General features: G+C 50.2%; 1 protein-coding gene across 1 annotated transcript in view; it reads right to left on the bottom strand.

The window, feature by feature from the left end:
* Positions 1–13,795, bottom strand: part of MINK1 (misshapen like kinase 1) — a 48,495-nt gene extending 34,700 nt beyond the window's left edge. Inside the window, exon 1 of the mRNA XM_065897542.1 lies at positions 13,529–13,795. Within this exon, the coding sequence (XP_065753614.1) occupies positions 13,529–13,585 (57 nt within the window). The 5' untranslated portion in view covers positions 13,586–13,795. The remainder of the gene's footprint in view (positions 1–13,528) is intronic.
* Positions 13,796–17,801: the final 4,006 nt, after the last annotated feature.

A 17,801-nucleotide genomic window follows, 5' to 3' on the forward strand; every position in this document is an offset into this window, starting at 1 on the left:
CCTGGGAAAACACACATACCAGGGCCCCACCCTGGACAGACTAAATCACCTCCGGAGGGCAGGGCCTGGGTTAAAAAAAGGCTACCCAGGTGATTCTGACTGAGCCTCTGACTAAGAGCCACTGTTCTCATCCCCTTGTTTTGCAAGTAAGGAAACCAAGTCCCAGAGAGATAACACGCATCCTGTAAACTAGAGGGAACTGAAACAGGAACCACGTGTCCCAACTCCTAATTCCACACTGGCTCTACGCATCACGTTGCCTCAACTCCAACAGCCCCTGTGTCAGCAGGCCTCCGTCAGGGAGATCTCTGGAGACGTCAGTATCACCCTATCTGAGCAGGTTACAAGGCCAGGGCAGGGGATCTGGGCAGCAGCGGGGGCATTAATCACTGGCTTGTGAAACACACCTCATCTGCACAGAATGCACCTTGGACTCCAGGCTGACCAAACACACACGAGCCGTTCGTTTCTGGTGGGGCCTCGACACTGCCGCAGAGCAGTCAGATCTAACTAGCTCTGGGACCCTGGCCTGCTGCTGGCACCTTTAGAAATCTAAGATGGTCTATGGATGCTCTGCTTTAAACACAGGCACTTAAACCACTTTTTGCTTTTATTTATGGTGGTGATGATAACCATGCCCACAGGCAGGCACGATGCCAGACTGCGGGATAACAACTGGGGAAGGCTGTGCTTCCATGAGTCAGGGAGTGGGACGTTCCTTCATTCACGCTTTGAGTACCAGGGGTGGGTGAACCAGGCTCAGCCCAAGAAAAACAATCAACCCCAATTCATACCTGGCTCAATCTAAGAAAGAAATAGGCTTTAGTGAGAGGGACTGAGGTGAGAAGGGCCACTGGGCACACCCTGGAAGGTGATGCTGAATACATGTAGCTTCCTGTAAGCTTGTACACAGAAAACAGAGAAAAGACTATGAGTCCTCAGAACCTGGGATCCGACTCGAGGACAGGTGATCTAGGGAAACAGCCCTGAACAAGGGACCCTAAGTTGCCACCGCCAACCTACTGGCTAGAGGCCCCTGTGGCCTGGATCTTGACCTGTTAGGCCTCTCTATGACACAGGGCTCTCCGGCCCTCCTCTCTTCCTGGGTGACTCGAGTGCCAAGCGTGTCTCTCCTTCCTTCCTTCCCCGTGAAGTCTGATGAGAAACTATAAATCGTGTGGACAAAGTGAGGAGGCCGGGCAGGCCACTGAATTGGTCACCTCTATTCTAAGAAATCCAACTCAATTCTAGGTCATGCTTTGGGTCTGTCCAGGGGTGCGGACACCACAGAGGGATACAGCCTGACCCGGCTCCAAACTGTGCAGGCCTGGAGGCCCAGGAGGGTGACATCAAAGGGTCCTCAAAGGCTGCCCATGATCTCCCCAAGACATCTTTAGCAGCTAACCACCCCTTCCTCCTGTAAGAATCTAGGCCTTTTCTGTGGCCCATCATTCCACAGGAAAGAACTCCTGGGTTCATACTGCCTGATATTAAAAACCTACCCTCCCTTTACTTGATGTCACCCACGTATGAGCTTTCAGTTACTACTGATACATGGATACGTGATGCTGAATTAAGCCTCCAGCCAAAGTTGCACCGCTGGCCACCCTCGGGAAAGGTGGAGCACAGGCAGGACAGAGATACCCTACCGGGTCCAAGGTACTCATCTAAGGATGGTTTTCTTCTACTACCAGGAAGACGCCCAGGTAACACACGAACCCCTCACACACAAACACATAAATGTTGTTACCTTTTATTATCTTCATGCCCTACATGATCTTCTTTCCACCTTCCTATAGCAGCTACCCACCAGACCCCCAGCGTGAGAAGTAAGAGCTGAGAACAAGCAAGATGATGAATATAAGTACAAGAGAACCAGAAAGCAAATGACAGCTGGGAGACGGCAAAAGGAGCTGAGTATGGAAGAGAAACCCTCAACTTCTCTTTCTGCTGCCTAATTCTTTTGTGATTCCATGTAGCCATTTCATCTACAATCCCTCTCAGAGGTGACCGCCTTGCACTGGAGCCAGGAGGGAGGGGGGTGTCCTGAGTTGGCTGATGACACATGGACTTCTGAAACAGGCCACCTCACCTGACTCAACAAACAGTAAGCATCTGCTATGTCAGCCCTCTGCTCAGCTCTGCACACACAGAAAGGGAGGAGACACAGAAAGGGAGGAGACACAGAACGGTGGTTGCCAGGGGCTGGGGGAGGGGAATGGAGAGTTCATGTTTAATGGGAACAGAGCTTCAGTTGGGGAAGATGAAAAAGTTCTGGAGAGGGACAGCGGTGATGGTTGCACAACAACGCGGATGTACTTAATGCCACCGAACTGTACACTTAAAACTGGCTAAAACGGGGGCTTCCCTGGTGGCGCAGTGGTTAAGAATCCACCTGCCAACGCAGCGGACACAGGTTCGAGCCCTGGTCCGGGAAGATCCCACGTACCGCGGAGCAACTAAGCCCATGCGCCCCAACTACTGAAGCCCACGTGCCTAGAGCCCGTGCTCTGCAACAAGGGAAGCCACCACAATGAGAAGCCTGCGCACCGCAACAGAGTAGCCCCTGCTCACCGCAACTAGAGAAAGCCCGCCCACAGCAACCAAGACCCAACGCAGCCAAAAAGAAAAAAGGCTAAAATGGTAAATTTTATGTTATGTATATTTAACTACAATTTAAATCAATTTTTTTAAGGTGGGAGGGATGAGATCGTCTTCCTCTCCTCCCTCTGAAGAACAGGCCTTCGGAATCATTAACTCATTCCTCCAGAATAAATCTAAACTCTTGTGCGTGCTTTCCCCTCCTACCATCAGAGTACTGTGCCCGGCAGCCTGACATCTAGAAATCTCTACCAGTTCTGGGCACAGGCCCCATGGAGCTTTGTGCTCCCAGCAGGTGCCCACCAACGCCAACCCACCAGCAGTTCACAAAGGCTCAGGCTAAAGTCATTTACTTAAAAAAAAAAAAAAATTTTTTTTTAAAGTCACTTAATCCATCAATCAAGTCACTCCCTCTTCTCAAAAAATGCGCCCATGTGATTAAAACCTGTCCTCTACCAAGACGCAGATCTAGACCGTGTGCTCTTGCAGGTGGTGACCGCTTCTCACACAGGCTGCCTCCAATCCATGAAACAGGCCATGTTCCTAAGTCTCCTCATACTTCACCACAGGAACTTTACGGACAGTGTTATGTCATCCCAAGTGAGCCCACAAAGCCTGTTTCCCACAGGCCACACATTCATGATTAAAGCCAGTTGAAAACAATACTGCTCCAGGTACATAGTCCAGAATGTCAGCTGCAGGGTGCCCTCGCCTCAACACACACCCACAGACACAGACACCTGCCACCTGGGCGCAGGCCTCCACCAGCACAGGGGCGCACAGGCTCAGGTTCTGGGTTGAGTCTGAACCCGAGTCTTTTTTTTTTTTTTTTTTTTTTTACTTTTTTTGGGCATGCCACTCTGTATGTGGGATCTTAGTTCCCCGACCAGGGATCAAACCCATGCCCCTGCATTGGAAGCGTGGAGTCTTAACCACTGGACCACCTGGGAAGTCCCTGAACCCGAGTCTGAATCTGAAATCCGCCACTTACTGGCTGCCCAACCTTAGGCACGTTATTTAACTTCCAAGTTCTGTAAGCCTTGGTCTCGTCACCTTGAAAATGAATAAAATATCCCACTTCAAAGGGTTATTGTGAGGGATAATGAGATTATATAAGGAGGGAACATACTGCATAGTAAGTATTCATTATTATTCCTATTCCACCCCAGAACCCCTTTCTGAAATGAATCCACATTAAAATACAAATGACTTGTATCAGAACAATTTTTGTTCTGAACCGAAGAGAGAGAGAGAAAGAGGGCTTCCTAGAGGTCTGGAGGGATAAAGGAACCGGCAAACTTCTGAACCACAGGCTGCCTGTCCCCCCCCAACCCTGCTTTGTGGGGGGTGAAGGTAGTTTCCACGGTGAAGAAGGACCTTGTGAAGGTTAGAGGGACCTTCTCCAACTTCACCAAACCTTAGCTAGGTTAGAGGGACCTTCTCCAACTTCACCAAACCTTAGCTAGGTTAGAGGGACCTTCTCCAACTTCACCAAACCTTAGCTAGGTTAGAGGGACCTTCTCCAACTTCACCAAACCTTAGCTAGGTTAGAGGGACCTTCTCCAACTTCACCAAACCTTAGCTAGGTTAGAGGGACCTTCTCCAACTTCACCAAACCTTAGCTAGACTAGACCAAGAGCCCACCCAGCCCTGCCCTCCTCAGTTGGATTCAGATGAAGTGATGGTGGCTGTGCTGCATGGTGGCATCAGTGCATCCCCACCAGCCACTCTACTCCCAGCCACTCACCCACCCCCAAAGCTCTGTTCTTCTCCAAAGGATACTAGGCAAGTGGTCTTCCCTCTAGTTATTCCCTGCAATCTGAGCAACGACACTCACTCAGCACACCTCTGTCTTCAAGGGGCCAACCGTAGGATGCAAAGAGACGCGAGAGAAGAGACAGGTATGCCAGCCTCCTCTCTCACACTGTGACCACACACCTACCTCCGCCTCCCCTCCCGCTGCTCAGGCTTTTGGGTGCCCCTGCCCAATTGTTTTGTTTTGTTTTAATTGAAGCATAGTTGATTTACAACATTGTATCAATTTCTGGTGTTCGGTAGAGTGATTCAATTATATACATATATATTTTTCAGATTATTTTCTGTTATGGGTTATTACAAGAAATTGAATCTGTCTGAATCTTTTCTTGAAGACTCTCTGGTGAACGTGCAGAACTGAAGACCAAGTACGACATGCTTTCAACCACTTTCTTACAAATGTGCCTTGAAAGAGAGAGTGGGTAGGTGGTGAAGAGAGAACATGAAAATCTTCTTCCTTGCAGTCTGGCTCTGGAGCCTGCCCAGTTTACCTCCAGAGGTGTTCGGGCAGGTAAATAAAAGCTGTGAGAAGAGCTAGGCGCCATGCACACAAGTAATTTACAGCCTACATTCCTCTCTCCACCCAGCAAGAAGGAAAGGAGGGGACTTAGGACCTACTTCCGACTTCACGGAAGAAAACATGTCTAGTCCTTCACCTGACCTTTCCCACGTCCATAACAAGTTCACAAGAGGCATATTGGCAATTTGGGTGGAAAAACAATTCTTCAATGTGCTGTCCGGTCATGGCAGGGTGGTTAACATCCGTGATCCCCACATACTAAATGCTGTTAGTGCTTCCCAGACAAAGTGACAATGAAACCTCCCTCCCCAACATTTCCAAACACCCCCAGGAGGGCAGTGCCACCCTAGCTGAGAAGCACTGAGTAAGGACCTGTACTGTCTTGTGTCACACGGTGCCCAGCACGTACAAGGCACTCCCGTGGGAAAGTCACAAGAATACTTAGCTCCAGGGACTTCCCTGGCGGTGCAGTGGTTAAGACTCCATGCTTCCACTGCAGGAATCTTAACCCTGGTCAGGGAAGGGGTTTGATCCCTGGTCAGGGAACTAAGATCCCGCATGCTGCACAGTGTGGCCAAAAAATTAAAACAAAAAAAAAAAACACAAAAAAACTTAATTCCATATCTCCACCCAGCGAGTAATTACTGAACCCCTACTGTGCGCACAGCATTTTTGTAGGCACTGTGAGCATCAACAGGAAGTATGGATCATGGCTCCTATACGTAAGGAAGTGACAGGGAACACATGACCATGAAATATTCAATATGGGTGACATACACTCAAATGCTACATTACATGGTCCATGAAAAGGTGGAGAAGGTGACCAGGGAGGGCTGGCTCGGTCAGGGGAGGCTTCGTGGGAAAAGGGGAAGTTGGGGTGGCTTGAAGGAGGTGGAATTTTCTTCACACAGCCCTGCTGATCCTCAATCTGTCCCTGCAAGGACCGCTGTTCAGAGAAAAGCCCTCCAAGCCTGTGGTTCCAGGAGCAATTCAGCCAGCCCAGCCCTTCAGATCCTGTCCTCGGATGATTTCTGGTGGAAGAGGGTGTGAGACATCTCCCCTTCTCTCTCAGAAGACCTGCTGCTGCCAGGCCTGCTTTCAGGAGGCCCTTCTCATCCTAAAGGCAGAGCGGAGGCGCAGTCACTGCCACACACACTGACTGAGTCAACAGACTGAGTGGTTGGGATGCTTCACTCGTCACCCAGCCAGCAGCGGAAGCCTCTCCTGCCCTGGGGACACGCACTTGCCTCCTCGGTCAAAGGACTTCTTGCCTGCTCCCTTACCAACCTTCAACCTTCCTCTCAGATGAAGAGTCTCCACGTCCTCCACTCATCCCCCTCTCCACGGGGTGTGCCACCAAACGCTTCCCACAGCCCACCCCGCCCTCCTGACATTTCACCTGCTCCTGGAGGCTGGCTCCTCCAAGAAGCCCACGACTGTGGTTCTCCAGCCCTGTTTCATTTCAAACGTGCAAAATCAGCAACACTCCCCCTACACACCTCACTCATCCTTGACTTGTACAACAATGTTAAACTGAGAGTTGCATACACACACACACACACATATGTGTGTGTGTGTATATATATATATACAGTATCTACCTAATGTTACGGAGAATCCCACAACCACAAAAGCTAAGCCAAGGACGGGCCTACCTGTGCTCATTCCTGTGAGACTTACCGACCTTCCAACCCTGGACACTCGGGCTAGTAACATCGATTCAAACACACATACACACACACACGTGAGGAGATGACAATGTTGAGTAGCTTGACGGTAGTTATCATTTCACTATGTCTGTGTCTATCAAAACGTGGTACACCTTAAATACACACAATTTTTATTAAAAATACAGCATGAAACATCTAGCGTATACCCTTCTCCCTCATACACCCGCTTTGGCCAATCGGCACACCCACGCACCCTCTGCAGAGCGACATGCGAGTCCACACAGACCCAGTACTCAGAGACGCTCCTCCCAATAAATAAAAATGACAGTTATATGCCCTTTCCATATAATACCCTTACCCTTTGAAACAAACTTTTTTTTTTTTCCCTCCCATAGGAAGGTTCAGAAGAAATCCTTTTGGAAATTAAGCCTGGAGTTTCTACTGCATCCTCAGACCCCTGGCCCTTGGTTGCTGACCAAATGCTCCACCCTAAGAATGGCCCTGATCCAAGGCCTCCCAGTTCTGGCCGTCGCCAAATTTCACCTGCTGGTTCACCTCTATCTACTCTTTCTGTGGCAATGCTAGCTTGGTTTTTCAACGTGTGATTTGTCTCTCTCTCAATCTACCAACCAAATATTTGTCTTGCAAAAAGTAAAAACAATTCTTTTATGGGCTCTCACGGCATGCCAAAGTTTTCTGCCACAGTCCTTATCATGACTTGCAATCTTATGTATATGTAAATATATATAATGATTTTATTAACGTCTCTCCCCACAACTAGACTGTAGGAAAACCATGTCTATCTTGTGTGTCACTGTATCCTCTGTGCCTAGTTCTAGCTCTTTCCTCAAGCAGAACAGGAAATCCTACCCACCATTAGCAAGCACATCCTCGGCTGTCTGGCCACTGGGCAATATCTCTAGGGGCTCCTTGGATCACCACAATTCCATCCCTTTCTTCTCTCCTCCCTCTGCCATTCCCTACCCTGATTAAGAACAAAAAGCCTCAAACACCTTTTCAATTACCCTCTGGAGGAGCTTCCCGTAGATGGAAGAATCCCAGACTCAAGTCAAGAACTGGTTGGTTAGGAGAAGAGCAGGAAGAACAGGAGAGACGAGAGAATGAATATGCGCTTCTACCAAGTCATGTTCTTGTATCTTCCTAGATCCTGTGGGCATTCAAGAAATGCTTTGAGAGTTGACTTGTTAACCTGATCACTTTTTGTTCGATTTCTTCAACCTACTAAAGAAAAAACTGAGGGAGCTGTGGTTGTAAAGTGAGTGCTGGGGGAGGGGAAAAGACTGCATATCAGATTTCAAGATGACTGACCACACAGGACAACAGAAAATGAGTATAATTCACAGCAACCAGATTTAACAAAAACTTCCTGACCCTGAGGGTTCTAAGATAATGAGGAAGGCAATAATAGTTTAAAAAAAAGGGGGGGGGGACTTCCCTGGTGGCGCTGTGGTTAAGACTCTGCACTCCCAATGCCGAGGCCCGGGGTTCGATCCCTGGTCAGGGAACTAGATCCCACATGCATGCCGCAACCAAGAGTTCGCATGCCACAACTAAAGGAGCCCACTAGCCGCAAATGAGCCCGCCTGCTGCAACTGAGACCTGGCGCAACCAAATAAATAAATATTTAAAAAAAAAAAAAAAAAAAAAAAAAGCGGGGGGGAGCCTCAGCTTGCAAAGGGATTGCTTAGAGGGGTGCTTCCAGAGGTCTGATTAAATAGCTCAGAATAGTATGAACACACTATTACATACTTCCCGTAGTATCTAGAACCTGATTCTCAATAAAACAGACCAACAATGCTTGGTGACTGACTGATGCAGGAAAGGATATTAGTCATAGCTTTCTCTGGTACAACTTTGGAGACAGAAAGATTCGTCTGGCAGACTCTCAGATGTCTTCTGGAGATGCTCTGCAGCCCCAGAACTGTTTTATGTTCCTGGATTGAGAGGTCACTGCATTCCTTATTTATAAACCAATGCCAAAGTATAAGCTTGTAAAGACTGTTTGCACACTTCCTGCTATCTTGACAAGCAAGGACACTCAACATACCCAAACTGTGTGAGTTACCCCCTTTTAAGCACACAGTTCGGAGTAGAAAGGAATGGAGGCCATATCTGAAATCAGGATTCTACACAGCATAGTCTTAAGTGAGCTCCTGGGATAAGCGTGAGGGGGTGGGCCAGCCTGCTCTCTTGCTGACCTTCTTACTGTTCTCTTAACTGTGAAAACCTCACTTCTTCAAAGACCCTCCCCTCCGTGTGTTACGAAGGGCCATGGCTCTGTCCTATCCTGCAGCACAAAGGGTGGCGACGCCTCTTCCCTCGTTTGGGGGATGGCTGAACACCCAGTTCCAGCAAAGTTCTCCGCAACCTTCCTTCCATCCTCTTGCCAAAGCAGCTTTTCACTTCACTCCAAGTGCCACTAGCTCCCCAAACAGCCCCACTCCCATCTGCGGTTCTCTAGGAAAAAAGTCCCCAGTCAATGCCATTGCTTCTGCTGCAGGAGGTCAGTCTCCCCATGCCCTGCCTGAGGCATCTGTCGTCAACATTTGGACAGCACGCACATCGGAGTGCAGCAGTTGCTCGGCAGCCTAGAAGTACATGCCCAGAACTGCCAGCTTTCCGAGTGGAGCTGGCTCCACAGCCTCGTGAAGGAAAAAGGAAGGGGAAGCGACTCCTCCAAAGAACAGACACAACAACATAAGATCATTGGAGAAAGAACATCTCTGTCAGCACTACTACCCGGCAACAAGTCCCTCCTGACTGCACGTCATGGTATTATTTCAATACAGCCACACTGCGCACAGCTCCATGGTTCCAAGGACACCGCAGTCTAAAACCTCCAGCTGGCTGGACAGTAAAGAGAGGCTGCCTGGTTTATGAAGTGGGTCAACCAAAAAGAGCAATGCAAAAGGAGAGAGGTCAGCCCGGGGTCTGCTCCCTCCTTGTCCCGTCCTCTTCCACTGATACGTATCCTTTGTGAGAAGCCAAGGGTTCCAAGTCAGAAGATTCTCCTGGAATGTAACCAAGCCTGGACACAGAGAAGGTTTGACAAAAGAGGCCCGCTTTTTCTCTTGGAAGGTCCTAACTTTACTTCAAGGACGTCGCTCCGATGGAGGCTTCCAGAACTCTTGTTTACCACAAGGTCTGATTCCAAAAACAACCCAGAAAAGATATATTCTTAATTATGTGTATATAGATGGCAAGAGAAAGCCTAACAAGCATGACACTTACTGAATGCTTTCTCTAAGCAAGACTGTGCTAAGACCTTTCACTTGTTATGATACGCGTTTATTCAACAAACAGCTGAGCCCCCACTATGTTCAAAACACTGTTACAGGCACTGGGGATGCAAAAATGAACAGAACAGTCAAAATCCTAACTTGCACTGAACTTATATTTTAGTCGGGGTTGATATATATAAATATATGTCAGTTGGCGATAAATACTATGAAATAAAACAAAGCGGGCTAAGGGATGCTATATAAAAATTTATATGAAAACGAAGCAGGGGAGGAAGTGCTATTTTAGATACACTTGCGCTGGAAGCCTTCTCTGATTGTCATCTGATAACAATTAACAGTAAGGGCGAGGGCTTCCCTGGTGGCGCAGTGGTTAAGAATCCACCTGCCAATGCAGGGGACACGGGTTCGAGCCCTGGTCTAGGAAGATCCCACATGCCGCGGAGCCACTAAGCCCGTGCGCCACAACTACTGAGGCTGCGTGCCACAACTACTTAAGTCCATGTGCCTAGAGCCTGTGCTCCACAACAAAGAGAAGCCACCGCAATGAGAAGCCCGTGCACTGCAAAGAGCAGCCCCCGCTCGTCACAACTAGAGAAAGCCCGCGCACAGCAACAAAGACCCCATGCAGCCAAAAAACCAAAAAGCAAAACAACAACAAAAAAAACAACAAGGGCGATCATATAGTCACAATGTGCCAGGAACTGAACTAAGTACTTAATATGCAGTATTTCATTTAATCCTCAGCAACTCTGAGTTCAGTACCATCACCACTATATACAGATGGGCAAATGAAGCCTTAGAGAGGTAAGGCTCTTTGCAGACTCTGCAGCACACTAGGGAAGAAGGGGGAGAAAGGCCAAGGTTACACAGTAAGTGAGAAAGCAGGGACTTGAACTCAGGAACACAACCCCATGCTACTGGGCTGGTGGATAAACAGAGCCTCAAAGAGGTCAAGCGTGCCTGTGGTCACAGTGAGGTAGGTCCACCCGCCTCTCCACACACGGCTAAGAGATAGTGCAATTCAATCTTCCCTAATATCAGACTATTACTCTCATCACCAGCTGGAAGCCAAGCCCTATCTTGAAATAAGAGGTGAAAGACAACTTGGGCTCTTTGACGCCGCCTAATAAATGCTGAATATGTTCCTCTCCCATCCCCTCCCCAGGCCCCCAACACGAGATGATGTAGTACAGGGAAACACGCTTTTCTACTAATTCTCCAGGTTGCCATTTCTCACTGGAAAACAGACCGAAACAGAACAAGAGATGACTGAGAGAGCTCCCCAACAGTGCCACAGGGGCTCTCCGAGGTGGGGTGGAGGGGACAGGCTCTGAGCAAAGGCCAGCAGCAAGGAGAAAGCAGGCCTTCTGCAGCCCCATTTCAAAGAAAGCACTCCCTCCAGCCCTGGAGTACTGGGGTGGTAGTGGGGGAAGGGCAATGCTTTCTTAAGCGTCATGAGGCAGGAAAGACATACACACTGAGAGCAGGTCACAGGGCTCTCTTGAAGAAGGGAGAGGAGAATAAAGCAGGAGGCGATTGAGGAAAGAGGCTAACATTGCTTCAAGTAGAGAAGTCCAGAAGGGAAATACCAAATCCAAGGTCAGATGGTGTTTGCAGAATTGCTGGAAATCCCAGGTTGAGGGTCCAGGCCAAACTACCAGAAGAGGCTAAAGGGAAAGAGAAGCCCAAGGAGAGTCCCACAAGGTTTAAACCAAAGGTCATGGTTTGGACCCACCTTCTCTTTTATTCTATTTAAGTCACCACAGCACAGGAACCTATAGCCAGAGTTAATCAACAACCAAGGTGGGAAGGGAAGATGGGGGCTCATCCTAAAGACAAGCTCATTAAGGGGAGCCTGGCTTTCCACCTTATATCCCAGCTGGCTTCACTTGAGAATCGCAGTTTAAACTGATCTTAAGAATCTCCCTCCTGGGCTTCCCTGATGGCTCAGTGGTTAAGAATCCACCTGCCAATGCAGAGGACACGGGTTCGAGCCCTGGTCCAGGAAGATCCCACATGCTGCGGAGCAACTAAGTCCGTGCGCCACAACTACTGAGCCTGCGCTCTAGAGCCCGTGAGCCACAACTACTAAGCCCGCGTGCCACAACTACTGAAGCCCACACGCCTAGAGCCCGTGCTCTGCAACAAGAGAATGAGAAGCATGTACACCAAAACGAAGAGTAGCCCCTGCTCGCCGCAACTAAGAGAAAGCCCACCAATCTCCCTCCTCAAGTCTTCAGACCCTCTTGCCACCAACACACACACACAGAGTGAGAGAGAGAGAGAGAGAAATCAATGTTCCGTCTCCCTCCTCAGCAACTTATCATCTTATCTCCGGCAAGTCAGGTCTCCTAGCCCAACACTGCACCAAACAAATTATGACCTGAATGGCAAGAAAAACTGTGTCACCTAGAGAAACCCAATTAACGACATGACTCTGCTCTCTTAATTCGCCTCTCCCCTCCAGTCATATCCGGGGCACCTGTGTGGCTGACCGCCTTTTCCCACTACTGGCCATGTTCCCTGGCTAACTCAAAAGCCAGAAGCCGATTTCAACAGGGGCCTCCAGAGCAGCTAACCCAGAGATGGGAAATCTTGCTCTCCCCAACACCTTGGCCTGTTGAGAAAGCCGGAAGGACACAGGACAAAAACACCCCCTGGGGGACAGGCGGGAGTCTTCACCTTGAAATCACTCAGTTGCCCCTTAAGCCAGGGCTCCCTGCTGAAGAAAAACATATAAATGCTGCTGAAAGCCCCCAAATGAGGGCATGCAAGAGCCCCAGGAGGGAAAACGAATATTTCGAAGAAATTCCTGCTGCAGTTGTTTCCTCTGATCCCTTTTCTAATGAACCCCTCCCTGGAGAAATCTCCATCGCCTCCCCCTTCCTCCAGCGAAACCAAGAATACCCAGGCTTTTCCAAACCACATGCTGCATGTGTTTGTGTGTGTACAGACATATAAACATCCTCTTCCCAGCCCAGGCCAGAGTTCCTGAAGACAAGAAACGCGTCCCCTCCTCCCCCAGTGCACTTGTCTTTCCTCCCAGCCCCACGCTGCTGCAGAGTTGGTAATGTAATATGTGGGGACCCTGAGACCGGAAATGCCTGGTTCTGGACTGCTGCACTTGAAACGCCAAGGCACGGGGAGAGCTGAGCAGGGGATGAGGGCGGCGGTAGGAGGTGTGCGGCGGAGAGGGGAGCCTGAAGTGCCTGCCGACCGGGAAGAGATGCAATTCAGGGCTGGGCGAGGAGGAGAAAGGGTGATGAGGGGGAGGCTGGCAAGGCTGTGGCAAAGTCAAAATTCGAGGAACCGAAAAAGAGGAGGGGGAGGAAGAAGAGCTAAGTAAGAGCAAGGGGGGAAAGAGGCCTCAAAGCATGTCAGGGGCCAGGGAGGGGCATCACGGTAAAGATTCTGCAAGCTCAGGAGAACCAGAGGGTGACCCTCAAACACCTGGGAGGAAGGGGATCCGGAACCTGAGTAAAGGTAGAGGAGGAGGGAAGAATGGGGGCGGGGCACCCCAGGGCGGGGACCGAACTGGCTCCCAGAATCTGCAGCGCGTGGAGAGCGTAGGGGAGCGGAGGGCGGAGGCCTGGCAGCAGCGGGCGCCCGGAAGGGGGCGGGGGTCGCCGCGGGGCGAGGCTGGGGGGCAGCGCGCTCACCCGCAGGGCGGACAGGTCGATGTCGTCCAAGCTGCGGGCGGGGGCTGGGTCGCCCATGGCCTCCGCCGGGAACGGGGCCCCGGGGCCGCTCACGCTCCGGCTCGGTTATTCCGCTGCCGCCGTCGCCGCTTCTCCCCCATCGGGGGATCCCGGGGGCGGACTCCACCGCGCCTCCCGCGGAGAACCGGGAGGGGGAAGGCCGGCGGGAAGACCGACCCACCGACTGACAGGCGATATCGCCCCAGAGCCTGCAACCCGAGCCTCCCGACTCTCCCGCGCAGGCGCAGAATGGCCGAGCACCGGGGAGGGTGGAAGAGGGAACGTGACGCGAGCGCGCCGGGTTCCCCCTCCCCCTCGACGCCGACACCTGCGCGCAGGCGCAGGAGAGAGAGCGAAAGGCGCGCGCGAGGACTGAGCGACCGCGCGAGCCTAGCGTGAAAGAAGCGGGCGGTGGCCGGGGCCGCCGGGGAGCGCGCCCACCAGCTGGTGCGCGTGCGCACACGCGTTTCCTTCCCTCCCCGTATTTTTTGCCCTTTCTCTCCCCCGTTTCCTTCTGATCTCTCCTTTGACGCCTTTCCTTCCCTTTCCCTCCTCTTTCGTGTGCCCAGCTGCCAATCAAGCCACCCACCGCTCTATTTGCGGGGGGAGGGGGGCGGGACCCAACACCCTCTATTACTAGGGGGGTTGTTATGGTAACTCCCCACGCGAGGGCTGGGTGGCCTCTAGATAGGATGGGCTGTCCACCCACCTAATTGCCATGGCAACAGTGGAGCCGCTGAGGGAGGGGCCTCTTCGTGAGAACTTGGCTGGAGAAACCACCTGGGGGATGGGGAGTGGAGAAGAGGACTGGCTGCCTCAGGAATGCCCCTGACCCCCTTCCCCGGCTGCAGTGGGGAGGGTTGAGAAGGGGATCTCAGATCTCAGGATAGGGAATCCTACCGCAGACCTTTGTCTCTGCACCTCTTGTTCTGTACATAGGAACTGTTTCAACAATTATTCATTGACTGATCCCTGGAGCTGTGCGAGGGGGAGGGGGTGGCAAAGGGAGGTGGAAGGGAGGAGAAGGGATCTGTGTCCAGCCCCTTCAAATCTTGCTTGGGTCACCTCAGGTCTAGTCATGTTGGCGTAGCACCCCCAGCCATTAGCCTCACTGGAGGCTGGGTAATGCTATATAAAGAACAAGGAGTCATGTTCTGCCACTGACATGCTGTGTGACCTTGACAAGTTGCTTCGCTTCTCTGGGCCTTTCTTTCATTGTGAATTTGAAAGAAAGAGAAGGCCGTTTGATCTTTGAGATCACTTCCAGCAATGATGGTATCTCCAAAAGACCCCACTGTCAGCCTTAATGTAAACATCACTTAGAAGAGTTTGAACGAAAAGTCCTTGGAAAGAGGCAGACATCCTCCTTTCTGGACCCTTCTCCTTTGCACATTCCGATGCACATCCAGTCTTGCTCCTCTCCCGCCCCGCCCCCACCACGCCCAGTTTACCTTGCTGTTGTCCTTGTCCAAGCTATAATCATCACCTACCTCCAATACTCTTATTAGCCTCCTACTTGGTCTTCTTGACTGACCTCCTTAGGTCAATTCTCTATACTCAGAGTGCATGATTTTTCTAAAACTCAAATCTGATGTCACTCTTCTGTTTAAGATCTTTCACTAGCTCCCCACTGTCTTTGGAGCCTCAAGTGTGGCAACCATGATCCTTCAAGATTCTGCCTGCTTCTCCTGCCCTGTTTTTCAGTACTCCACCGTTCAACCTCACGTATTCTAGCCATATGGAAATCCTCTACACGCAGTTCCCAGAACTCAAAAGACCCTCCTCAACCATTTCTTCTCCCCCAGAATATTCTGACCATGCCCATTCTCACTGACTTTTGCTTTGTCCTTTATGTCTAAATCACCTCCTCCATGAAGACTTCCTGAGACTGAGTTTGGCTCTTCTGTTTTAGCTACCTGGCTTCAACCCATAGTAACATTTAACACTTTGAATTGTAAATGTTGAATCTCCTTAAAGGCAAGAATTATGTCAGCCTTGTTCAACACAGGGCCTGGCACCCACTAGAGGTTCAGTAACATGCAAGTGAATGAAGGCCTCTGTGTCTGGGTAGGCACTGTGAAATATAGTAACTCCAGGACAAGAGCATGGGATAGTAGGAAAAAACACAGTGCTTTGTGCAAATCATTAATCTCTCAGGTTCAATTCTATCATCTGTAAAACAGAGATAATAACAGGAAGGTTAGGATAAAATAAAATTAGGTATGTGAAGCACTTGGTATATTCAAGGTCCTCAGTAAATTTACCAATGCCTGACTCAGGCAGTGTTTAATAAAGACATACTGAATCAAAGAATGAGCAAATTAAGATCACAGAGGTAGGACAGATGGCCACCCAAACCTCAAGCGGCAGTCTAACCTGGGGGGTGGGGAGGATAGAGAAACAAGATTGGCCCTGTGCTGATAATTATTGAAGCTGCAGTACTGATGTGTGGGTACCTGAGGTTTCATCAGTCTATTCTCTACTTTTATGTATATATGAAATTGTCCATAATAACTTTAAAAGAGACAATGTGGTAGAGGAAGCCCTGGATCAGGCATTAAGGAAAGTTAAACTATTAAAAATAAGACAAATTTTAGGGCTTCCCTGGTGGCGCAGTGGTTGGGAATCCGCCTGCCAGTTCAGGGGACACGGGTTCCTGCGCTCTGGGGCCCGTGCTCCGCAACGGGAGAGGCCGCCGTGATGGGAAACCTGCGTACCGCAGCTGGAGGAGGCCCGCGCACAGCGGGGAAGACCCAACGCAGCCAAAAAAAAAATAAATAGATAAAAATAAGACAAATTTTGGATCCCTGGGGGTTGGACATTTTGCACAGACCCAATCACCCTCAGGGCCTCCCACCCACCTTGGGAGGCTGGATTCATTCTCTTCACCCTGGGTCTAGAGGCAACTCTTCTGATTGCAGGCCCACTGCTTTTTTTCCCTACACTGTGCGGGCCTCCATTCAAGAAACTCCAGGACCAATGAGTGGGGAGCAGATAGACCAGCAGACAGTATGAAGCAGAAGCCCACCTCCCCCTGGCCCAGCCCTGGGGCAGCTGCTGCCTCCACTCCGCTGGCAGTTAATGAGGTACTGGTCCCCTAGGGAAAGAGGCCCTGAGTGCTGACAATGAGGCTAATTAGCAGAATGCCAATTAGTACCTGGGGACTGGCTCTACATGGGAGGGGGAATTTATTGTGTGGAAGTGGCTTCTTCAGAGGAACGGAGGGCTGGACTCAAAGGAGAGGATGGGAGCAAGGCCACAGTATCCCCTCTCTCCACACCATCATCCACAAGCACACTCCTCCTCCAGGAAGTCCTCCTAAACTGCTCACTCTATTCCCCTCTGTCTCTTCCTGCTCCTGTGGTCAATTCTGAGATTGGGGAGTGAGGCTGGGGGAACAAAGGGCAAGGACTGCGCTAAACTTTTTTCTAATTGCAAAATATTTCAGATATGCAAAAAGATATGGAAAAAAATATATAAAGTTCATATCCCACCACCCAGCTTAAGAAATAAAAGTCACCAATTCACTCAAAGAGCTCTGTCTGTATACCCCTGTTATCTTATCCTTTTCTCTACACCTGCCGTGGGAGGTAACCCTCCTCAGTCCAGTGTGAACTACATTCTCTTGTAGACTACACCATCTATTTTCTCTCTTCCCTCTGGAGCAGTGCCAACCAATTGAACTCTGTGCAATGACGGAAATGGTCTGTACCTGCACCGTCCAATATGCTAGACACGAGTAGCTCCTGAGCACTTGAAACATGGCTGCTGCGAGTGAGGAACTAAATCTTTACCTATTTCTAATTGTAATTAATTTAAATGTAAATAGCCAAATGTGGCTGGTGGCTACTGTACTGGACACTGAAGCTCCAGGACATACGTGCCTGTCCCACGAGGGTGGGGACTTTGTTGTACTCACTGCTGTGAGTTTAGAATGGTGTCTGGCAAAGAGCAGGTACTCAATAAATATCTAAGTCAATGACTGAATCTTTACAGCAAGCCAGTTATTAAGTATTATTCCCATTTCCCAGTTGGGATCACTGAGGCCCAGAGAAGTGATGTGACTTGAGAAGGTCACCAAGGTAGTAAGTGACAAGTCCAGGATTTGGGCCCAGTTCTTCCTGACCTCAAGCTTTATACCCTTATCTACTCCCAGGGGCTTCGCTAAGCCTCTCCCCTTGCAGTCACTTGAGGAACAAGAGGCAGCCCCTCTGGGCCCTTCTTTGGGTGCCTC

This window comes from Phocoena phocoena, chromosome 19 (genome assembly GCF_963924675.1).
Source record: "Phocoena phocoena chromosome 19, mPhoPho1.1, whole genome shotgun sequence".
Classification (NCBI taxonomy): Eukaryota; Metazoa; Chordata; class Mammalia; order Artiodactyla; family Phocoenidae; genus Phocoena; species Phocoena phocoena.